Source organism: Oncorhynchus mykiss, chromosome 8, assembly GCF_013265735.2.
Source record: "Oncorhynchus mykiss isolate Arlee chromosome 8, USDA_OmykA_1.1, whole genome shotgun sequence".
In the NCBI taxonomy this organism is placed as follows: domain Eukaryota; kingdom Metazoa; phylum Chordata; class Actinopteri; order Salmoniformes; family Salmonidae; genus Oncorhynchus; species Oncorhynchus mykiss.
Window position 1 is genome coordinate 87,317,301 of NC_048572.1, and position 26,114 is coordinate 87,343,414.

General features: G+C 43.8%; 1 protein-coding gene across 1 annotated transcript in view; it reads left to right on the forward strand.

Annotated features, from left to right (window-relative positions):
- LOC110530822 (receptor-type tyrosine-protein phosphatase mu-like) overlaps window positions 1–26,114 on the forward strand; it is a 403,267-nt gene that overhangs the window by 314,122 nt on the left and 63,031 nt on the right. Inside the window, exon 13 of the mRNA XM_036986895.1 lies at window positions 24,806–25,082. Coding sequence (XP_036842790.1) covers window positions 24,806–25,082 — 277 coding nt within the window. The remainder of the gene's footprint in view (window positions 1–24,805; window positions 25,083–26,114) is intronic.

The following is a 26,114-nucleotide window of genomic DNA, read 5'->3' on the forward strand; positions in this document are numbered from 1 at the left end:
TACAAGTGTCTGGAACTCTATTGGAGGAATGCGACACCATTCTATAGATTCTACAAGTGTCTGGAACTCTATTGGAGGAATGCGACACCATTCTATAGATTCTACAAGTGTCTGGAACTCTATTGGAGGAATGCGACACCATTCTATAGATTCTACAAGTGTCTGGAACTCTATTGGAGGAATGCGACACCATTCTATAGATTCTACAAGTGTCTGGAACTCTATTGGAGGAACGCGACACCATTATATAGATTCTACAAGTTTCTGGAACTCTATTGGAGGAATGCAACACCATTATATAGATTCTACAGGTGTCTGGAACTCTATTGGAGGGATTGTGACACCATTCTATAGATTCTACAGGTGTCTGGAACTCTATTGGAGGGATTGCGACACCATGAGAAATCCCATCGTGTTGTTGATGGTAGTGCAAAACGTTGTCTCAGCCACTGCTCCAGAATCTCCCTTCAATTTGACTGAGGTCAGGTTACTGAGACGGCTCAATGTTAAGAAATGGGTATGTACATAGTCAATGGTAGGCTTTGAGGGGACTCCTATGGTAGGTACACATATAGCTCATCTCTTGGCAGTAGTACTGTAGACTACTTTATCACTGACCTCAACCCAGAGTCTCTCAGAGCGTTCACAGTCAGCCCACTGACACCCCTATCAGACCACAGCAAAATCACAGTCTACTTAAACAGAGCAATACTCAATCATGAGGCATCAAAGCCAAAGGAACTGAATAATATTAAGAAATGCTATAGATGGAAGGAATGCAGTTTGGAAACCTACCAAAAAACAATTAGGCAACAACAAATTCACTCCCTTTTAGACAACTTCCTGGACAAAACATTTCACTGTAATAGTGAAGGTGTAAACTTGGCAGTAAAAAGCATAAACAGTATATTTTACCTCTCAACTTCCCTATCAACATTTTTATTTTCAAGCAGACAACCTAAGAAAACTCAAAACAATGACAAATGGTTTGATGAAGAATGCAAAAATCTAAGAAAGAAATTGAGAAACCAAAAAACACAGAGACCCAGAAAACCAGAGGCTACGCCTTCACTATGGTGAATCACTAAAACAATACAGAAATACACTATGGAAAAAGAAGGAACAGAACGTCAGAAATCAGCTCAATGTAATTGAAGAACCCATAGACTCAAACCACAATCTGAGAGACAAGGCAAGAAGGGCCTTCTACGCCATCAAAAGGAACATACAATTTGACATCCCAATTAGGATCCGTTAAAAAAATACTTGAATCAGTTGTGAGGTCTGGGGTCCGCTCACCAACCAAGAATTCACAAAATGGGACAAACACCAAATTGAGACTCTGCATGTAGAATTCTGCAAAAATATCCTCCGTGTACAACGTAGAACACCAAACAATGCATGCCGAGCAGAATTAGGCCGATACCCACGAATTATCCACATCCTGAAAAAGAGCCATCTAATTCTACATGCTCTTAAAAGGAAGTGATTCCCAAACTTTCCATCACAAAGCCATCACCTACAGAGAGATGAACCTGGAGAAGAGTCCCCTAAGCAAGCTGGTCCTGGGGCTCTGTTCACAAACACAAACACACCCCACAGAGCCACAGGACAGCAGCACAATTAGACCCAACCAAATCATGAGAAAACAAAAAGATAATTACTTGACTTTCTGAGGTCATTAAAGAGCCCATGGCACTTATCGTAAGAGTAGGGGTGTTAACCCCGGTGTCCTGGCTAAATTCCCAATCTGGCCCTCAAACCATCACGGTCACCTAATCATCCCCAGTTTACAATTGACTCATTCATCCCCCTCCTCTCCTCCTCTCCCCTGTAACTATTCTCCAGGTCGTTGCTGTAAATGAGAATGTGTTCTCAGTCAACTTACCTGGTAAAATAACGGATAAATAAATAAAAAAATGGACACATTGGAAAGAATTAACAAAAAAACAGAACAAACTAGAATGCTATTTGGCCCTACACAGAGAGTACACAGCGACAGAATACCTGACCACTGTGATTGACCCAAACTTAAGGAAAGGTTTGACAATGTACAGACTCAGTGAGCATAACCTTGCTATTGAGAAAGGCCGCCGTAGGCAGACATGGCTCTCAAGAGAAGACAGGCTATGTGCTCACTGCCCACAAAATGAGGTGGAAACTGAGCTGCACTTCCTAACCTCCTGCCCAATGTATGACCATATTAGAGACACATATTTCCCTCAGATTACACAGATCAACAAAGAATTTGAAAACAAACGCAATTTTGATAAACTCCGATATCTACTGGATGAAATACCACAGTGTGCCATCATAGCTTGTAAGTAAGGGCTTGTAAGTTACCATTTCATAGTAAGGTTGAGTTCGGTGTGACAAATAGCATTTAATTTACATCCCATATTTATGTTGATTTATTTTCCCTTTTGTACTTGAACTATATGATTGCACTTTATATAACTACATAATATGACATTTGTAATGTCTCTATTCCTTTACAACGTTTGAGAGTGTAATGTTTACTGTTCATTTTTTATTGTTTATTTCACTTTTGTATATTATCTATTTCACCTGCTTTGTCAATGTTAACATATGTTTCCCATGCCAATAAAGAACTTTGAATTGAATCGAATTGAACTGAGAGAGAGATATATATAGAGAGAGAGATGGAGACAGAGAGAGTAAGAGAGAGAAAGAAACAGAGAGAGAGAAAGTTGAGAGAGGGAAGAGAGGGGAGAGAGAGAAGGAGGGAGAGAGATCGGTGAAAGAGGGTTGAGAGAGGGAGGGGAGAGAGACAGGAGAGAGAGGGGAAAGAGAGATGGAGACAGCGAGAAGAAGAGAGAGGGAGAGAGAGAGAGAGGGAGAGAAGGAGGAGAGAGGGAGAGAGAGTGAGAGAGAAAGGAAAAGAGAGAAGGAGGAGAGAGGGATAGAGAGGGAAATAAAAGGGAGAGAGTAGGATAGAGGGGTGAGAGGGAGGGAGAGAGAGAAGGAGGAGAGAGGGATAGAGAGGGAAATAAAGGGAGATAGATGGATAGAGGGGTGAGAGGGAGAGAGAAAAGGAGTGAGAGAGACCGATGAGAGTCAGAGGAGCAGCATGATTGAAATACTCCCCACAGCCTATCAACCCACAGCCTATCATACACAGCCTATCACAGACAGCCTATCACACACAGCCTATCATCCCACATCAAAAATACATCTGATTTTCAGGTCACAATCCAGTCAATCCACCATAATTGGTGTGAGTCACACAGAGGGAGGTGGGCGGAGGTGGGGGGGGAGGGTTGGAACTCTATCGGTCGAGATGAGCAGCCTGTGCAGAGGAACCTAATTGGTGTCAGCTCAGGTTGCCTGTGTGTGTGTGTGTGTGTGTGTGTGTGTGTGTGTGTGTGTGTGTGTGTGTGTGTGTGTGTGTGTGTGTGTGTGTGTGTGTGTGTGTGTGTGTGCCCCCAGACCCCTGTGTCCCACCTCTTAACAGCTTAAGCCATTGTTCTCAAATCACTTTTCTCCTCGCTTCCCTCTCTTTTTTCATTTTTTTTCTCAATTTTTTGTGCAGGCGTTTGTAATGAGGAATTAGCTGCAATGGTGTGATTTTTTTTTGATGGTGAGAGAGACAAGCATTTATTTATTTATTTTTTATTTTACCTTTATTTAACCAGGTAGGCAAGTTGAGAACAAGTTCTCATTTACAATTGCGACCTGGCCAAGATAAAGCAAAGCAGTTCGACAGATACAACAACACAGAGTTACACATGGAGTAAAACAAACATACAGTCAATAATAAAGTATAAACAAGTCTATATACAATGTGAGCAAATGAGGTGAGAAGGGAGGTAAAGGCAAAAAAAGGCCTTGGTGGCAAGGTAAATACAATATAGCAAGTAAAACACTGGAATGGTAGTTTTGCAATGGAAGAATGTGCAAAGTAGAAATAAAAATAATGGGGTGCAAAGGAGCAAAAATAAATAAATAAATTAAATACAGTTGGGAAAGAGGTAGTTGATAGGGCTAAATTATATGTGGGCTATGTACAGGTGCAGTAATCTGTGAGCTGCTCTGACAGTTGGTGCTTAAAGCTAGTGAGGGAGATAAGTGTTTCCAGTTTCAGAGATTTTTGTAGTTCGTTCCAGTCATTGGCAGCAGAGAACTGGAAAGAGAGGCGGCCAAAGAAAGAATTGGTTTTGGGGGTGACTAGAGAGATATACCTGCTGGAGCGTGTGCTACAGGTGGGAGATGCTATGGTGACCAGCGAGCTGAGATAAGGGGGGACTTTACCTAGCAGGGTCTTGTAGATGACATGGAGCCAGTGGGTTTGGCGACGAGTATGAAGCGAGGGCCAGCCAACGAGAGCGTACAGGTCGCAATGGTGGGTAGTGTATGGGGCTTTGGTGACAAAACGGATTGCACTGTGATAGACTGCATCCAGTTTGTTGAGTAGGGTATTGGAGGCTATTTTGTAAATTACATCGCCAAAGTCGAGGATTGGTAGGATGGTCAGTTTTACAAGGGTATGTTTGGCAGCATGAGTGAAGGATGCTTTGTTGCGAAATAGGAAGCCAATTCTAGATTTAACTTTGGATTGGAGATGTTTGATATGGGTCTGGAAGGAGAGTTTACAGTCTAACCAGACACCTAAGTATTTGTAGTTGTCCACGTATTCTAAGTCAGAGCCGTCCAGAGTAGTGATGTTGGACAGGCGGGTAGGTGCAGGTAGTGATCGGTTGAAGAGCATGCATTTAGTTTTACTTGTATTTAAGAGCAGTTGGAGGCCACGGAAGGAGAGTTGTATGGCATTGAAGCTTGCCTGGAGGGTTGTTAACACAGTGTCCAAAGAAGGGCCGGAAGTATACAGAATGGTGTCGTCTGCGTAGAGGTGGATCAGAGACTCACCAGCAGCAAGAGCGACCTCATTGATGTATACAGAGAAGAGAGTCGGTCCAAGAATTGAACCCTGTGGCACCCCCATAGAGACTGCCAGAGGTCCGGACAACAGACCCTCAGATTTGACACATTGAACTCTATCAGAGAAGTAGTTGGTGAACCAGGCGAGGCAATCATTTGAGAAACCAAGGCTGTTGAGTCTGCCGATGAGGATGTGGTGATTGACAGAGTCGAAAGCCTTGGCCAGATCAATGAATACGGCTGCACAGTAATGTTTCTTATCGATGGCGGTTAAGATATCGTTTAGGACCTTGAGCGTGGCTGAGGTGCACCCATGACCAGCTCTGAAACCAGATTGCATAGCAGAGAAGGTATGGTGAGATTCAAAATGGTCGGTAATCTGTTTGTTGACTTGGCTTTCGAAGACCTTAGAAAGGCATGGTAGGATAGATATAGGTCTGTAGCAGTTTGGGTCAAGAGTGTCCCCCCCTTTGAAGAGGGGGATGACCGCAGCTGCTTTCCAATCTTTGGGAATCTCAGACGACACGAAAGAGAGGTTGAACAGGCTAGTAATAGGGGTGGCAACAATTTCGGCAGATAATTTTAGAAAGAAAGGGTCCAGATTGTCTAGCCCGGCTGATTTGTAGGGGTCCAGATTTTGCAGCTCTTTCAGAACATCAGCTGAATGGATTTGGGAGAAGGAGAAATGGGGAAGGCTTGGGCGAGTTGCTGTTGGGGGTGCAGTGCTGTTGACAGGGGTAGGAGTAGCCAGGTGGAAAGCATGGCCAGCAGTAGAAAAATGCTTATTGAAATTTTCAATTATGGTGGATTTATCAGTGGTGACAGTGTTTCCTATCTTCAGTGCAGTGGGCAGCTGGGAGGAGGTGTTCTTATTCTCCATGGACTTTACAGTGTCCCAGAACTTTTTTGAGTTAGTGTTGCAAGAAGCAAATTTCTGCTTGAAAAAGCTAGCCTTGGCTTTTCTAACTGCCTGTGTATAATGGTTTCTAGCTTCCCTGAACAGCTGCATATCACGGGGGCTGTTCGATGCTAATGCAGAACGCCATAGGCCGTTTTTGTGTTGATTAAGGGCAGTCAGGTCTGGGGAGAACCAAGGGCTATATCTGTTCCTGGTTCTAAATTTCTTGAATGGGGCATGTTTATTTAAGATGGTTAGGAAGGCATTTTAAAAAAATATCCAGGCATCCTCTACTGACGGGATGAGGTCAATATCCTTCCAGGATACCCCGGCCAGGTCGATTAGAAAGGCCTGCTCGCTGAAGTGTTTCAGGGAGCGTTTTACAGTGATGAGAGGAGGTCGTTTGACCGCTGACCCATTACGGATGCAGGCAATGAGGCAGTGATCGCTGAGATCTTGGTTGAAGACAGCAGAGGTGTATTTAGAGGGGAAGTTGGTTAGGATGATATCTATGAGGGTGCCCGTGTTTAAGGCTTTGGGGAGGTACCTGGTAGGTTCATTGATAATTTGTGTGAGATTGAGGGCATCAAGTTTAGATTGTAGGATGGCTGGGGTGTTAAGCATGTTCCAGTTTAGGTCGCCTAGCAGCACGAGCTCTGAAGATAGATGGGGGGCAATCAGTTCACATATGGTGTCCAGAGCACAGCTGGGGGCAGAGGGTGGTCTATAGCAGGCGGCAACGGTGAGAGACTTGTTTTTAGAAAGGTGGATTTTTAAAAGTAGAAAAAGTTTTTAAAGTTCAAATTGTTTGGGTACAGACCTGGATAGTAGGACAGAACTCTGTAGGCTATCTTTGCAGTAAATTGCAACACCGCCCCCTTTGGCAGTTCTATCTTGTCTGAAAATGTTGTAGTTTGGAATTAAAATGTCTGAATTTTTGGTGGTCTTCCTAAGCCAGGATTCAGACACAGCTAGAACATCCGGGTTGGCAGAGTGTGCTAAAGCAGTGAATAGAACAAACTTAGGGAGGAGGCTTCTAATGTTAACATGCATGAAACCAAGGCTATTACGGTTACAGAAGTCGTCAAAAGAGAGCGCCTGGGGAATAGGAGTGGAGCTAGGCACTGCAGGGCCTGGATTCACCTCTACATCGCCAGAGGAACATAGGAGGAGTAGAATAAGGGTGCGACTAAAAGCAATAAGAATTGGTCGTCTAGAACGTCTGGAACAGAGAGTAAAAGGAGGTTTCTGGGGGCGATAAAATAGCATCAAGGTATAATGTACAGACAAAGGTAAGGTAGGATGTGAATACAGTGGAGGTAAACCTAGGTATTGAGTGATGAAGAGAGAGATATTGTCTCTAGAAACATCATTGAAACCAGGAGATGTCATTGCATGTGTGGGTGGTGGAACTAATAGGTTGGATAAGGTATAGTGAGCAGGACTAGAGGCTCTACAGTGAAATAAGCCAATAAACACTAACCAGAACAGCAATGGACAAGACATATTGACATTAAGGAGAGGCATGCTTAGTCGAGTGATCAAAAGGGTCCAGCGAGTGGAGAGGTTGGTTTAGGGTCACGGCGATTTAGACAGCTAGCCAAGCCAACCGGTAGCAAGCTAGCATAGGATGGAGTCTGTTGTTAGCCACCTCTTGCGTTCGGTCAGTAGATTAGTGGGGTTCCGTGTGGTAGAGGGGATTAATCAAAATCACACAACAACAAAAATAAGAACAATAGATATAGTTATAGAGGCCCGAGAAGAAAACATAATAATTCAAATAAATAAATTGTCCGATTGTCTATTCAGAATAGCAGCCGGAAAGACAGCTAACGGTTAGCGGGCCGCAGATGGGCGTTCCGGTAACGTCGCGACAGAGGAGCCAGCCGGATCTCCTTCAGGTAGATAACGTCGGCAGTCCGGTTGTGAAGGCCCGGTGGGGCTCCGCGTAGGCAGTGAAACGGGTCCGGATAGGTGACTGCAGCCCAGGAGTGAATGATGGAACTCAGGCGTGATTGACGGAGCTGGCTAGCACCGGAACAATCGATGTTTGCTCCGGAATCGACGAAAGCCGACTGTCACACGGATAGCAGCTAGCTAGCTGTGAGATCCGGGTATGAATGTCCAGAGAGCAATTGAAATCCAGGGACATGGAGAGAAAAATTGGTCCGGTATGTTCCGTTCCGAGCCGCGCTGCGCCGTACAAAACTGGCGATAGATTTTCGATAGATTTTTGAACTAAAGGACAGCCGATGACCACAAACCGTGGTTAGCTTCTGATTAGCTTCTGGGCTAGCTCCTGGCTAGCTTCTGGCTAGTTTCTGGCCAGCCTCCTGGAGTTTCTGGCTAGCTTCCTGAAGGATTGCAGATCTGAGGTAAATAATACTTTTTTATAAATATAAATTGGTGAGGCTGGTTGCAGGAGAGTGTTTAGAAGATGAGTTGATGGAAAATAAAAATAAAATGTATGTGAAAAAAGTTGTAAATATATATATATACAGGACACGACAAGACGAGGACAAAAGACGTCTGAACTGCTATGCGATCTTGGATCAGTTTATCTACTGTATGGCTATTGAACGTCAGGTCACTTCTAAAGATCACGTCTGAATGAGCATCATGCGATGGGATCTGGCGTTAGACATGTTCTACTATACAGGCCCATTTTCATCTATTTAACCATTTTATCTGATGTAGGTGTTAGTTCTCTGGAAAGGTTAGGGGCGGGGTTACGCTCCAACTTCACCGAGGATACAGTTTTGGACTGTTATCATCTGAACAGTAGTCATACCTTTCACAATATACTGTATTATATTGGTATAAATATATTTAAGTTATAACAAAAGGGTCAATTTTGAATTCAATAGCTTATACTTTGATGTTAATTATACATTTTCTTCAATTATTACATTGGTAATTCAGTTTACTTCATGAATTGACTGCCTTCAATTCAAATTGACCCCGCCATTGGTAACATGACAATGATCTAACATGACGGTGTGTGTCTGGACAAGATCGGACAACTAACAAACAGACAAATAATGGTCTGATCCCAACCTAGCTGATGCTGTCTGATGCTGGATGTTGTCTGATGCTGTTTGTTGTCTGATGTTGTTTGTTGTCTGATGTTGTTTGTTGTCTGATGTTGTCTGATGCTGTATATTGTCTGATGTTGTCTGATGTTGTTTGTTGTCTGATGTTGTTTGTTGTTTGATGCTGTATATTGTCTGATGTTGTGTTTTTGTTTCCCATCCCACCATGTCCATGTCATGGTGAATTAAGCATGTGACTAAATGACACACCACACCACACCACATAAATATCAGCTCTCAGGACTCTCCTGCAGACATATCAGCTCCCACAGACCTCCTGCAGACATATCAGTTCCCAGGACTCTCCTGCAGACATATCAGCTCCCACAGATCTCCTGCAGACACAAACAGGTTAATGTCAAGTCTCATTGAATATAGGCCTACATTGAACACCACACACTGGCTGCTACTGTAGGCTGAATGATAGAACAGCTTTTTCCCATGTTACAATGTTATGGGATTCATTTTCACCATTGTTTTTGATGGTAGGCCACTCTGGTAGGCCTACATTGTGATCTAATAGCCACAGTTGGCCACTGTTAAAAACTGTAACTTAAAGCAGGTACAGCCTCAGTGTTCACAGTAAAACTGTAACTTAAAGCAGGTACATCCTCAGTGTTCACAGTAAAACTGTAACTTAAAGCAGGTACATCCTCAGTGTTCACAGTAAAACTGTAACTTAAAGCAGGTACAGCCTCAGTGTTCACAGTAAAACTGTAACTTAAAGCAGGTACAGCCTCAGTGTTCACAGTAAAACTGTAACTTAAAGCAGGTACAGCCTCAGTGTTCACAGTAAAACTAACTTAAAGCAGGTACATCCTCAGTGTTCACAGTAAAACTGTAACTTAAAGTGGGTACAGCCTCAGTGTTCACAGTAAAACTAACTTAAAGCAGGTACATCCTCAGTGTTCACAGTAAAACTGTAACTTAAAGCAGGTACAGCCTCAGTGTTCACAGTAAAACTGTAACTTAGGGCGGGTACAGCCTCAGTGTTCACAGTAAAACTGTAACTTAAAGTGGGTACAGCCTCAGTGTTCACAGTAAAACTAACTTAAAGCAGGTACATCCTCAGTGTTCACAGTAAAACTGTAACTTAAAGCAGGTACATCCTCAGTGTTCACAGTAAAACTAACTTAAAGCAGGTACAGCCTCAGTGTTCACAGTAAAACTGTAACTTCACAGCAGAGACAGCAGAGACTCACCTCAAGCAAGACCATATTGTAGACTAGTACAACAGTTGTTACCAAAATAAATAAAAACATGTGTTATTGTGCTGATGTGAGAGAGACCAAGGTCAATATGTTTGTATCGCATATTTCTACTTGACAAAAGTCTCTCCTCAGCTCAGCCTCTGGCTCTTTACCTAGCCTTAGGAAAGAGAATGGAAAAAGATCCTATTCACACCACTGTGTCAGTCCATCGTTTAATGATGTCTCAGAATCAGCGTCGTGTCACGAGGAGATACTTCGTGCTGGGGCGGAGGACTGCTTTTGTTCCTCAGAATAAGGGACGGTAGATTGATGGGGAATCTCAAGTACTCTCGTGGACGAAAATCGGAAAAACACCTTACTTGACACTCAGTGTCATAGACCATTATGACACATGGTCATAACTTGTCATAACCTGTTCTAATATGTTAATAACACTGTCATATATTTACACCTATTGTGACATATATTGTGTTATCTTATGGCTGGTTATAACACCCACATAAGAGTGTTATAACCCACTAAACCAGCCACACAAGGAATAACATTCCATTACACCATAGCCTACTTGTCAACAGTATGTTTATGTTATAATAATATTATTAGTGATAACCGGTCTCCACATTAGTGATAACCAGTCTCCACATTAATGATAACCAGTCTCCACATTAATGATAACCAGTCTCCACATTAATGATAACCAGTCTCCACATTAATGATAACCAGTCTCCACATTAGTGATAACCAGTCTCCACATTAATGATAACCAGTCTCCACATTAATGATAACCAGTCTCCACATTAATGATAACCAGTCTCCACATTAATGATAACCAGTCTCCACATTAATGATAACCAGTCTCCACATTAATGATAACCAGTCTCCACATTAATGATAACCAGTCTCCACATTAATGATAACCAGTCTCCACATTAGTGATAACCAGTCTCCACATTAATGATAACCAGTCTCCACATTAATGATAACCAGTCTCCACATTAATGATAACCAGTCTCCACATTAATGATAACCAGTCTCCACATTAATGATAACCAGTCTCCACATTAGTAATAACCAGTCTCCACATTAATGATAACCAGTCTCCACATTAGTGATAACCAGTCTCCACATTAATGATAACCAGTCTCCACATTAATGATAACCAGTCTCCACATTAATGATAACCAGTCTCCACATTAGTGATAACCAGTCTCCACATTAATGATAACCAGTCTCCACATTAATGATAACCAGTCTCCACATTAGTGATAACCAGTCTCCACATTAATGATAACCAGTCTCCACATTAATGATAACCAGTCTCCACATTAATGATAACCAGTCTCCACATTAATGATAACCAGTCTCCACATTAATGATAACCAGTCTCCACATTAGTGATAACCAGTCTCCACATTAATGATAACCAGTCTCCACATTAATGATAACCAGTCTCCACATTCATGATAACCAGTCTCCACATTAATGATAACCGGTCTCCACATTAATGATAACCAGTCTCCACATTAATGATAACCAGTCTCCACATTAATGATAACCGGTCTCCACATTAATGATAACCGGTCTCCACATTAGTGATAACCAGTCTCCACATTAATGATAACCAGTCTCCACATTAGTGATAACCAGTCTCCACATTAATGATAACCGGTCTCCACATTAATGATAACCGGTCTCCACATTAGTGATAACCAGTCTCCACATTAATGATAACCGGTCTCCACATTAATGATAACCAGTCTCCACATTAATGATAACCAGTCTCCACATTAGTGATATATATATATATATATTCCCGTTGATTCTTGAAGAATGTGACGTATCGTAAAACCACAGGAGAGATGGTTTTCCATCCTCAGACCTTGACTGGCTACCACCTCTGACTGTCCCCCTCTCTAATAGAAGAAACCCTGACACAGCCCTCCACTCATTCTCCTCTGTAGCACTATTTCCCCTTTTATGCCCTCTTTTTTTCCTCTTGACTTGTTCATTATTCAAACTCTCAGAGGTCACCATCTCTTTTCATTTCCTCTCAGTGGAGGCCTCTGTGTTTAGTTCAAACACTCCCCCCCCCCCCCCCCCCCCCCCCCCGTGAGCCTCACACAGCCCCTCACAGAGATCCCTCTGTCTGGAATGGCCTGCTTAGCAGGGGAGAGAAAGTGTCTGTCCTGTAGACGGCAGCGTTAGTATGCTCCTAACTATCACACCTGTTAGTATGTTAACTATCACACCTGTTAGTATGTTAACTATCACACCTGTTAGTATGTTAACTATCACACCTGTTAGTATGTTAACTATCACAACTGTTCACTATGTCTATTGTGTCACCTGCTGTGCATGTGTGTGTGTGTGTGTGTGTGAAAGAGAGAGAGATAGAGGGGGGGGGGGGGGGTGAGAGTGAGATAAAGAGAAATGTAGAATAAAGAACCTTGATTGGAGAGGCTTCTCTGACATTCATTTAAAAGGGCGTGTTTAAAACTACCACTCAGCAGCTAATTAACACCGTGATGGAACAGGGCGTGTTTAAAACTACCACTCAGCAGCTAATTAACACTGTGATGGAACAGGGCGTGTTTAAAACTACCACTCAGCAGCTAATTAACACCGTGATGGAACAGGGCGTGTTTAAAACTACCACTCAGCAGCTAATTAACACCGTGATGGAACAGGGCGTGTTTAAAACTACCACTCAGCAGCTAATTAACACCGTGATGGAACAGGGCGTGTTTAAAACTACCACTCAGCAGCTAATTAACACTGTGATGGAACAGGGCGTGTTTAAAACTACCACTCAGCAGCTAATTAACACCGTGATGGAACAGGGCGTGTTTAAAACTACCACTCAGCAGCTAATTAACACTGTGATGGAACAGGGCGTGTTTAAAACTACCACTCAGCAGCTAATTAACACCGTGATGGAACAGGGCGTGTTTAAAACTACCACTCAGCAGCTAATTAACACCGTGATGGAACAGGGCGTGTTTAAAACTACCACTCAGCAGCTAATTAACACTGTGATGGAACAGGGCGTGTTTAAAACTACCACTCAGCAGCTAATTAACACCGTGATGGAAAAGGGCGTGTTTAAAACTACCACTCAGCAGCTAATTAACACCGTGATGGAACAGGGCGTGTTTAAAACTACCACTCAGCAGCTAATTAACACCGTGATGGAAAAGGGCGTGTTTAAAACTACCACTCAGCAGCTAATTAACACCGTGATGGAACAGGGCGTGTTTAAAACTACCACTCAGCAGCTAATTAACACAGTGATGGAACAGGGCGTGTTTAAAACTACCACTCAGCAGCTAATTAACACCGTGATGGAACAGGGCGTGTTTAAAACTACCATTCAGCAGCTAATTAACACCGTGATGGAACAGGGCGTGTTTAAAACTACCACTCAGCAGCTAATTAACACCGTGATGGAACAGGGCGTGTTTAAAACTACCACTCAGCAGCTAATTAACACTGTGATGGAAAAGGGCGTGTTTAAAACTACCACTCAGCAGCTAATTAACACCGTGATGGAACAGAGAAATAGACAAGTGATTGAAAAAGTTAAATCAAGACTGTATTGCCATTGTCATGCACTTATTTTTAAGTTAATTACAGTCACGGACAAACAGAAAGAGCAAATTGGCCAATTAATCTGTGTGTGTGTGTGTGTGTGTGTGTGTGTGTGGGGGGGGGGGGGGGGGGGGGGGGGTTCTACTAAACAATATGGAATTGTTTTAAGAAGGTCATACTAAGGATCATTTAGCTGTTTGATTTAGAATCCCTTGATCCCTTGAAGGATAAAGAATAAAATAATAACAATAATATTTGATGTAAATGTGTATTTGGCTTTACTGCTATTAACCCATACAAAAGCATTGAATAACAGATTCACTACATGGAACAACAACAGATAGTCCCCCCCGAAAGAAATCTAAAAGAGGTTTGTTCTGATGTTCCATGGTTCTTCATTTAAAAGTCACCTTTGTAATCGCACCAGGCGCCATGTTGGAAGACCTAAGTCAGTCTATTGGAAGTCCTCCAATTGTCCACATGGCCGGCTGCACTTTGCTACAACCGGAAACTTCCGGAAGATTGCCCATTATTTATTTTTATTTTTTAAGAACCCAGAAAATGGAGGCGGCGAGAAAACAATTCATCATTAGCTCGTTAGCTTGCAATAGAAACTTAGTGTGCAGGTTACCTCAAATGAGCTGCTAACTTTGCATACTGTATAGCTAGCTAAGTGAATTAAATATCACCGGCTTGCTAACTTCATATTAGCTAGTTAGCTTGCTATCTTGATGTATTTATCATTGTAACTCGACATGCATTTGTAGCTATGTACCTATCTAACAGCCATGGAAGAGGGTGAAAGGATTAGCTAGCAGTTTCAGCTGTCAGAGAAGGGAGAGTAGGCTACTCTGGATAGGGCAGGTACCTTTCTGGGAGAACATTATGAAACAATTCTCAAGTCCCAGTTCCTAGTGAGAAAAATGGAGGACAGAGAGATATAGCGACATAATATTCAGCTAAAATGCAAGAAAATTACTTTTGATGTTAATTTGAGTAAATCTGAATCCCTTTTAGCCAGGAGCCCTTTTCAGCCTACATTACATGGTCGCAATTCAAGACAAGGTGATTTTTATTGCTCTGTTATCAGTGTCAGTGTTGAGTAGACCGAGGCTACCATCGTATCAAAGGCCACATTTTTCCCGTGCAAAGTAAAGAAACATCTCTGATATAACAAATGGCCGTTGTCTTTCCTGCTTTTTTTTTTTTTTAGAGAAGCCAAATACTCCACAGAAAATGACCGTGGTGATGAATCAACTAGTTTTTAGGCACAGTTATCATGCAGTTTGGGGTAAGGCCACTCGGCTGTTTTTGTCTGAAGTATGAGGTGTAGGAGGTCTTCCAACATGGCCTCCAGGAGTCGTCGTACGTCAACGGCAAGCCCTTTGTAGGGAACTGCAAGCCTTTTGTAGGGAACCTTCAGATGAGTCTTGTGAGGCCAGTGAGCAAAGTAACCGGCATGTACAGTACCAGTCAAAATGTCTCATTCAAGGGTTTTTCTTTATTTTTACTATTTTCCACATTGTAGAATAATAGTGAAGACATCAAAACTATGAAATAACACACATGGAATCATGCAGTAACCAAAAAGTGTTTAATAAATCAAAATAGATTTTAGATTTTAGATTATTTATAGTAGCCACCCTTTGCCTTGATGACAGCTTTGCACACTCTTGATATTCTCTCAACCAGCTTCATGAGGAATGCTTTTCCAAACCATCTCAATTGGGTTGAGGTCGGGTGATTGTGGAGGACAGGTCATCTGATGCAGCACTCCATCACTCTCCTTCTTGGTCAGTTAGCCCTTACACAGGCTGGAGGTGTGTTGGGTCATTGTCCTCTCATGACCTGCCCTTTTGGATAAGGATCATTGGCACCAGATTCCCCACCCCCCTCTCTCTCTCTCCTCTCCTCTTCTCTTCTCTTCTCTTCTGTCTCTCTTTCTCTCCCACAGTTTTATGACGGTCGTAAAAATTCCTTGCAGAAACGTTCCCTTCACTCCCATGGAGTACTGAGGTAGAGAACCTATGGAGAACAAAGACATTCTAGACCGCCGAAACTCCATAATCCAAAAGTGGGGAATTAAACAATATTTCTGTATTTCAAACAGTTGGAATGCTCCGTGGGTACTTAAAAAACAACGGTGTCAGATCAGTTGTTGTTTCTTTTCTCCCCAATTTCGTTTCAATTGTTGTAGTAGCTACTATCTTGTCTCATCGCTACAACTCCCATATGGGCTCGGGAGATACGAAGGTTGAAAGTCATGCGTCCTCTGATACACAACCCAACCAAGCCGCACTGCTTCTTAACACAGCGCGCATCCAACCCGGAAGCCTGCTGCACCAATGTGTCAGAGGAAACACCGTGCACCTGGCAACCTTGGTTAGCACGCACTGCGCCCAGCCCGCCACAGGAGTCGCTGGTGCGTGATGAGACAAGGATATCCCTACCGGCCAAACCCTCCCTAACCCGGATGATTGTGCATTGCCCCACGGACCTCCCGGTCATGGCCGGTTACGACAGAGCCTGGGCGGGAACCCAGAGTCTCTGGTGGCACAGCTAACTTTTTTAACAAATCTAAAACTGAAAAATTGGGCGTGCAAAATTATTCAGCCCCTTTATTTTCGTTTAAAGTTTGCCACAAGCCACCTGGGAGACACAGGTGCTCTGGTCAGATGAAACCAAAATTGAATTTTTTGGCAACAATGCAAAACGTTATGTTTGGCGTAAAAGCAACACAGCTCATCACCCTGAACACACCATCCCCACTGTCAAACATGGTGGTGGCAGCATCATGGTTTGGGCCTGCTTTTCTTCAGCAGGGACAGGGAAGATGGTTAAAATTGATGGGAAGATGGATGGAGCCAAATACAGGACCATTCTGGAAGAAAACCTGATGGAGTCTGCAAAAGACCTGAGACTGGGACGGAGATTTGTCTTCCAACAAGACAATGATCCAAAACATGAAGCAAAATCTACAATGGAATGGTTCAAAAATAAACATATCCAGGTGTTAGAATGGCCAAGTCAAAGTCCAGACCTGAATCCAATCGAGAATCTGTGGAAAGAACTGAAAACTGCTGTTCACAAATGCTCTCCATCCAACCTCACTGAGCTCGAGCTGTTTTGCAAGGAGGAATGGGAAAAAAATTCAGTCTCTCGATGTGCAAAACTGATAGAGACATACCCCAAGCGACTTACAGCTGTAATCGCAGCAAAAGGTGGTGCTACAAAGTATTAACTTAAGGGGGCTGAATAATTTTGCACGCCCAATTTTTCAGTTTTTGATTTGTTAAAAAAGTTTGAAATATCCAATAAATGTCGTTCCACTTCATAATTGTGTCCCACTTGTTGTTGATTCTTCACAAAAAAATACAGTTTTATATCTTTATGTTTGAAGCCTGAAATGTGGCAAAAGGTCGCAAAGTTCAAGGGGGCCGAATACTTTCGCAAGGCACTGTATTTGTCAGGGTCACATCCAAATGTTGTGGAACTTATATGATTAAATATTAAACTATTTGTGAGAAGATGTAATATGAATTTAAATTAGATAATAGTTTTTCATATGAAGTCTTAACCAGTCCGTGACCACACCCACGTAAAACACATGACGAAAGGAGGGAACGCCCCTTTTTCACAGAGTGCTTAAATAAATAGGATTCGTGACAAAATATACATTAGGCCAACGAGACTGACTGCGTGAGCTAAAAGGTACGGACGGAAGGACTCTGAAACTCTGAAACTTTCAACATAGAAAAATAGAATATCTCTACAAGAACATTCAGGCGGGCAGTGTGAAATGGATGTCACGAATAGTTAGACTCTATAGACCAGCTACGTGCAGCGCAAGCTGAATACTTTACAAATGGTTAAGACATCTACAAAACTAAAGACTACACATTCACAGTCTGCGGGTGTATATGGAAAATAGTCTAGGAAAACTTGGCCGAAGACGAGAGACAAAAAAATAAAAAAGACGATTTCCTCTCACCACTCTATTCTAAGTTACAGAGCTGCTGAACAAGGACATGGTGACTTCTGGTGGACAACCAGAGTCATTCTGTCGACTGACTCTCCAGAAAACGGACCGGCGATTTCAACAGAGAGACAACAAAGGCATATAATCATAAATATGTATATTGCAATCATTTTCTAATGAACGGGCGTTCATGTGCAAAGTATTAGCATTTCCATGAGCGTAGTTATCAGCTGTGTGTACGATAGTGAAGTCCTTTGTCTTTTCTCCCGCTCTTTCTTACATGCCCCTCCCTTTTAATTTTCATTTTGAGTAACAAGCCGTCATATCGTTTAAGTCCACTAGGGACCTTTCATTGCATTATGTAGTAATCAATGCGTAAGCTATTCTGTTTGTGTATATGTAATTCTGTGTGATTATTTAGTTAGTTAGCAATTTAATAATTAAGCCAATTTTATATTTGTGCAGATATCCAAGGATTTTGCGACATTCAGAATAAGACCGATGCAGTAGAACTTAACAATTCATTAATGACTGATTGATGACTGAAATGTAAGAGAACTTTATATATTTAAGAGTTAATTCGGAAAATGGTAACTCATTAAATAAACTTCTTCTATGGTGCCCCAAAATTGCTAATGAGTTACAGGATTAATTTAATCATTGTAATAATTAAACTTCCTCGCTTTGATAAAACAGACGTTTTAACATTAATGATAGTAAAGACACAACAGTCCTGTTGAAAAACAAATGATAGTCCTACTAAGCGCAAATCAGATAAGATGGCGTTTCTCTGCAGAATGCTGTGGTAGCCATGATCCACCCCTACACCATCACACCTCCTCCTCCATGCTTCACAGTGGTATCCATGATGGTTAAGTGTGCCTTGAATTCTAAATCAATCACAGACAGTGTCACCAGCAGAGCACCCCACACCATCACACCTCCTCCTCCGTGCTTCACGGTGGAACCACACATGCAGAGATCATCTGTTCACCTACTCTGCATCTTATAAAGACACGGCGGTTGGAAAAAAATTAATAAATTTGGACTCGTCAGAGCAAAGGACAGATTTCCACCAGTCTAATGTCCATTACTTGTGTTTCTTGGTCCAAGCAAGTCCCTTCTTCTTATTGGTGTCCTTTAGTAGTGTTTTCTTTACATCAATTCCACAATGAAGGACTGATTCACGCATCCTCCTCTGAACAGTTGATGTTGAGATGTGTCTGTTACTTGAACTCTGTGAAGCATTTATTTGAGCTGCAATCTGAGGTGCAGTTAACTCTAATGAACTTAACCTCAGCAGTAGAGGTAACTCTGGATCTTCCTTTCCTGTGGCGGTCCTCATGAGAGCCAGTTTCATCATAGCGCTTGATAGTTTTTGCGACTGCACTTGAAGAAACTTTCAAAGTTCTTGACATTTTCCAGATTGACTGACCTTCATGTCTTAAAGTAATGATGGAATGTCGTTTCTCTTTGCTTATTTGAGCTGTTCTTGCCATAATATGGACTTGGTCTTTTACCAAATAGGACTATCTTCTGTAAACCACCTCTACCTTGTCACAACACAACTCAAACCTTTTAATAAGAAGGAAAGATATTATTTTTTTTTACTTTTAACAAGTCACACATGTTCATTGAAATGCATTCCAGGTGACTACCTCATGAAGCTGGTTGAGAGAATGCCAAGGGTGTGTAAAGTGTTCATCTTGTTGAAGGGAGGCTACTTTGAAGTACAGTATCTCAAATATTAAATATATTTAGATTTATTTAGCACTTTTTTGGTTACTACATGATTCCATATGTGTTATTTCATAGTTTTGATGTCTTCACTATTACTCTACAATGTAGAAAATATTAACAATAAAGAAAAACCCTTGAATGAGTAGGTGTACCCAAACTTTGACTGGTCCTGTACATGTTCGTGAAAGTCTCACCTTTCATATTAGTCTGTTGCCCAAACTGTTCGGACAAGCTATCCCTATGTTAACCTGATAGATTTTTATGGGGATTGTTTTATTATGCTAATTCGATTGCTGCGGCGGTACAGACATCGACCTTAGAGAGTTAAGCTAGAAAACGTCAATCAATCTTTAAAACGAGCAGTGGAATAGTGAGCTCTTACGCAACTTTTTTTTAAAATATATTTTATACTTGTTCAACTATTAAGCTTTTTGTCCTCCTCCCACTTTCATGGGATTTCCTCGACATTCTTTTGATCCCATTGTGACATCATCACTTCCACTGTAATTGCAACAATGTAACTTTGACAGAAAGCCATGTTGGAACAAACAAATAAACAACATCTAATGCTGAGCCAATGCCCTAGACTACAGCACAGTGAGCATATGCTGCGAGATGAAGCCAACAACCAATTGACCATAAAGATGATTATAAACAGAATGGTAATCTGACTTTAGGATGTTCTAATATATCTAATATATTCCAGGTTTGTCTGGAAAACGTGTGTTTGAAAGGTTATCTGGGAATATAACATGAACAGTGTATAAATATAGTTGATTAAATTACATGAGTCTATGTTAACTACTAGTGCCTCCCTCTGCCTCTAATGGCCTTTTCCCAGATGTCTGTCGTTATTAATAGCTACTGAATGTATAAAATACTAGCTCTGCTCAGTGTTCTCTGTCTTAATTCACCATTTTGTCTTTATGTGTGCAAAAAATGAGGAACACCTTCCTAATACTGAGTTACAACCACAGTGGTCTAGTCCCCCCAATGTTGATGTGGAAACCACAGTGGTCTAGTCCCCCCAATGTTGAAGTGAAACCACAGTGGTCTAGTCCCCCCAATGTTGAAGTGAAACCACAGTGGTCTAGTCCCCCCAATGTTGAAGTGAAACCACAGTGGTCTAGTCCCCCCAATGTTGAAGTGAAACCACAGTGGTCTAGTCCCCCCAATTTTGAAGTGAAACCACAGTGGTCTAGTCCCCCCAATGTTGAAGTGAAACCACAGTGGTCTAGTCCCCCCAATGTTGAAATGAAACCACAGTGGTCTAGTCCCCCCAATGTTGAAGTGAAACTACAGTGGTCTAGTCCCCCCAATGTTGAAGTGAAACTACAGTGGTCTAGTCCCCCCAATGTTGAAATGAAACCACAGTGGTCTAGTCCCCCCAATGTTGAAGTGAAACCACAGTGGTCTAGTCCCCCCAATGTTGAAGTGAAACCACAGTGGTCTAGTCCCCCCAATGCTGAAGTGAAACCACAGTGGTCTAGTCCCCCCAATGTTGAAGTGAAACCACAGTGGTCTAGTCCCCCCCAATGTTGAATTGAAACCACAGTGGTCTAGTCCCCCCAATGTTGAAGTGAAACCACAGTGGTCTAGTCCCCCCAATGTTGAAGTGAAACCACAGTGGTCTAGTCCCCCCAATGTTGATGTGGAAACCACAGTGGTCTAGTCCCCCCCAATGTTGAAATGAAACCACAGTGGTCTAGTCCCCCCCAATGTTGAAATGAAACCACAGTGGTCTAGTCCCCCCAATGTTGAAGTGAAACCACAGTGGTCTAGTCCCCCTAACGTTGAAATGAAACCACAGTGGTCTAGTCCCCCCAATGTTTGAAGTGAAACCACAGTGATCTAGTCCCCCCAATGTTGAAGTGAAACCACAGTGGTCTAGTCCCCCCAATGTTGAAATGAAACCACAGTGGTCTAGTCCCCCCCAATGTTGAAGTGAAACCACAGTGGTCTAGTCCCCCCAATGTTGAAGTGAAACCACAGTGGTCTAGTCCCCCCAATGTTGAAGTGAAACCACAGTGGTCTAGTCCCCCCAATGTTGATGTGGAAACCACAGTGGTCTAGTCCCCCCAATGTTGAAGTGAAACCACAGTGGTCTAGTCCCCCTAACGTTGAAATGAAACCACAGTTGTCTAGTCCCCCCAATGTTGAAGTGAAACCACAGTGGTCTAGTCCCCCCCAATGTTGAAGTGAAACCACAGTGGTCTAGTCCCCCTAACGTTGAAATGAAACCACAGTTGTCTAGTCCCCCCAATGTTGAAGTGAAACCACAGTGGTCTAGTCCCCCCAATGTTGAAGTGAAACCACAGTGGTCTAGTCCCCCTAACGTTGAAATGAAACCACAGTTGTCTAGTCCCCCCAATGTTGAAGTGAAACCACAGTGGTCTAGTCCCCCCCAATGTTGAAATGAAACCACAGTGGTCTAGTCCCCCCAATGTTGAAGTGAAACCACAGTGGTCTAGTCCCCCCAATGTTGAAGTGAAACCACAGTGGTCTAGTCCCCCCAATGTTGATGTGGAAACCACAGTGGTCTAGTCCCCCCCAATGTTGAAATGAAACCACAGTGGTCTAGTCCCCCCCAATGTTGAAATGAAACCACAGTGGTCTAGTCCCCCCAATGTTGAAGTGAAACCACAGTGGTCTAGTCCCCCTAACGTTGAAATGAAACCACAGTTGTCTAGTCCCCCCAATGTTGAAGTGAAACCACAGTGGTCTAGTCCCCCCAATGTTGAAGTGAAACCACAGTGGTCTAGTCCCCCCAATGTTGATGTGGAAACCACAGTGGTCTAGTCCCCCCAATGTTGAAGTGAAACCAAAGTGGTCTAGTCCCCCCAATGTTGAAGTGAAACTACAGTGGTCTAGTCCCCCCAATGCTGAAGTGAAACCACAGTGGTCTAGTCCCCCCAATGCTGAAGTGAAACCACAGTGGTCTAGTCCCCCCAATGTTGAAGTGAAACCACAGTGGTCTAGTCCCCCCCAATGTTGATGTGGAAACCACAGTGGTCTAGTCCCCCCAATGTTGAAGTGAAACCACAGTGGTCTAGTCCCCCCCAATGTTGAAGTGAAACTACAGTGGTCTAGTCCCCCCCAATGTTGAAATGAAACCACAGTGGTCTAGTCCCCCCCAATGTTGAAGTGAAACCACAGTGGTCTAGTCCCCCCAATGTTGAAGTGAAACCACAGTGGTCTAGTCCCCCCAATGTTGAAGTGAAACCACAGTGGTCTAGTCCCCCCAATGTTGATGTGGAAACCACAGTGGTCTAGTCCCCCCCAATGTTGAAATGAAACCACAGTGGTCTAGTCCCCCCCAATGTTGAAATGAAACCACAGTGGTCTAGTCCCCCCAATGTTGAAGTGAAACCACAGTGGTCTAGTCCCCCTAACGTTGAAATGAAACCACAGTTGTCTAGTCCCCCCCAATGTTGAAGTGAAACCACAGTGGTCTAGTCCCCCCAATGTTGAAGTGAAACCACAGTGGTCTAGTCCCCCCAATGTTGATGTGGAAACCACAGTGGTCTAGTCCCCCCAATGTTGAAGTGAAACCAAAGTGGTCTAGTCCCCCCAATGTTGAAGTGAAACTACAGTGGTCTAGTCCCCCCAATGCTGAAGTGAAACCACAGTGGTCTAGTCCCCCCAATGTTGATGTGGAAACCACAGTGGTCTAGTCCCCCCAATGTTGAAGTGAAACCAAAGTGGTCTAGTCCCCCCAATGTTGAAGTGAAACTACAGAGTCTAGTCCCCCCAATGCTGAAATGAAACCACAGTGGTCTAGTCCCCCCCAATGTTGAAGTGAAACCACAGTGGTCTAGTCCCCCCAATGTTGAAGTGAAACCACAGTGGTCTAGTCCCCCCAATGTTGAAGTGAAACCACAGTGGTCTAGTCCCCCCAATGTTGAAGTGAAACCACAGTGGTCTAGTCCCCCCAATGCTGAAATGAAACCACAGTGGTCTAGTCCCCCCCAATGTTGAAGTGAAACCACAGTGGTCTAGTCCCCCCAATGCTGAAATGAAACCACAGTGGTCTAGTCCCCCCCAATGTTGAAGTGAAACCACAGTGGTCTAGTCCCCCCAATGTTGATGTGGAAACCACAGTGGTCTAGTCCCCCCAATGTTGAAGTGAAACCACAGTGGTCTAGTCCCCCCCAATGTTGAAGTGAAACTACAGTGGTCTAGTCCCCCAATGTTGATGTGGAAACCACAGTGGTTTAGTCCCCCCAATGTTGAAGTGAAAACCACAGTGGTTTAGTCCCCCAATGAGAACCGCTGCTGAGAGGTTACAGGAGGAATTACAACACCAATGAGAGCAGAAGGCAGGGGGTTAGAGGTCAGAGGGCAGGTGAAGTCAGGACACCAGGGTCACAGAAGGACACGATGAGGGAACTTAAAAAGAGAGATAGTTTAGGTTTGTAGAAAAACATTTTAGGTGTGAGGTGATAATAGTCATACTAAAACAGGATTCGGTATTAGATGTTTCTTCTTCATATTCCTCATCCAGCACCACCCCAACGTTTTAGAAATGTCCCTTTAAGGATAAAGTATTACAGGTTTAACTGGGTTTCTTGGTAAGCAAATTAAAACAAATTTGTTTTAAAATCGAACAAATAATTTATTTTAGAAATCTGCTTTGTTTATTCTTGAATACTGTATTCACGTATCCCCCCATATTCTCCTTCCCCCTTCTCCCCTCCTTCTCCCCCTCTCTCTCCTCCTTCTGCCCCCTCTTCCCTCCTTCTCCCCCTTCTCCCCTTCTCTCCAATCTCTCCCTTCCTTCTCCCCCTCTCTCCCCTCCTTCTCCCACTCTCTCCCCTCCTTCTCCCACTCTCTCCCCTCCTTCTCCCCCTCCTCTCCCCTCCTTCTCCCCTCTCCCCTCCTTCTCCCCCTTCTCCCCTCCTTCTCCCCCTCTCTCCCATCCTTCTCTCCCCTCTCTCCCCTCCTTCTCCCCTTCTTCTCCCCCTCTCTCTCCTCCTTCTGACCCCTCTCCCCTTCTTCTCCCCCTCTCTCTCCTCCTTCTGTCCCCTCTCCCCTCCTTCTCCCCCTCTCTCCTCCTTCTCCCCCTCTCTCCCCTCCTTCTCCCCCCTCCCCTCCTTCTCCCCCTCTCTCCCATCCTCCCCCTCCTTCTCCCCCTCTCTCCCCTCCTTCTCCCTTTCTCTCCTCCTTCTCCCCTCTCTCCCCTCCTTCTCCCCCTCTCTCCCCTCCTTCTCCCCCTCTCTCCCCTCCTTCTCCCCCCTCTCCCCTCCTTCTCCCCCTCTCTCCTCCTTCTGCCCCCTCTCCCCTCCTTCTCCCCCTCTCTCCTCCTTCTGCCCCCTCTCCCCTCCTTCTCCCCCTCTCTCCCCTCCTTCTCCCCCCTCTCCCCTCCTTCTCCACACACTCCCCTCTTTCTCCCCCTCAGTGTATACCAGGTGGTGGTAGAAGAGGAGAGGCCTCGGAGGGCGAGGAGGGGAGCGGTTGAGATTCTCCGCTGTTACCCTGTCCCCATCCACTCCCAGAACTCCACGGTCCTGAACTCTGGGTACTACTTCACAGCTGAGTTCCTCGCCGTAGGGCTACAGGCTCCTCAACCCTTCACTGTGGGAGACAACAAGACCTACGGTGGATACTGGAACGCCCCCCTACTGCCCCAGAAGAGCTACAGCATCTACTTCCAGGCGGTCAGCACGGCTAACGGGGTGGGTACCTCAACTAGGGATATTAAGGTGTGTGTGTTAATGGTAACATGGTAATGGGTACTGGAACGCCCCCCTACTGCCCCAGAAGAGCTACAGCATCTACTTCCAGGCGGTCAGCACGGCTAACGGGGTGGGTACCTCAACTAGGGATATTAAGGTGTGTGTGTGTTAATGGTAACATGGTAATGGGTACTGGAACGCGCCCCTACTGCCCCAGAAGAGCTACAGCATCTACTCCCAGGCGGTCAGCACGGCTAACGGGGTGGGTACCTCAACTAGGGATATTAAGGTGTGTGTGTGTTAATGGTAACATGGTAATGGGTACTGGAACGCCCCCCTACTGCCCCAGAAGAGCTACAGCATCTACTTCCAGGCTATCAGCACTGCTAACGGGGTGGGTACCTCTTCTAGGGATATTACACTACCTCTTCTAGGGATATTACACTACCTCTTCTAGGGATATTACACTACCTCGTCTAGGGATATTACGCCTCCTCTTCTAGGGATATTACACTACCTCTTCTAGGGATATTACACTACCTCTTCTAGGGATATTACACCACCTCTTCTAGGGATATTACGCTACCTCTTCTAGGGATATTACACTACCTCTTCTAGGGATATTACCTCTTCTAGGGATATTACACTACCTCTTCTAGGGATATTACCTCTTCTAGGGATATTACACTACCTCTTCTAGGGATATTATCTCTTCTAGGGATATTACACTACCTCTTCTAGGGATATTGCGCTACCTCTTCTAGGGATATTACACTACCTCTTCTAGGGATATTACCTCTTCTAGGGATATTACGCTACCTCTTCTAGGGATATTACACTACCTCTTCTAGGGATATTACACTACCTCTTCTAGGGATATTACACTACCTCTTCTAGGGATATTACGCTATTGGTGTGGCAGGGCTCCAGACTAATGTAATCCCCTGGTGGTACTGGTGCCACTAACATTTTCAGATGGTGGCACCAACACCATGAAAATGAAATAGGTTGTTTCACACAATAGAAACATAT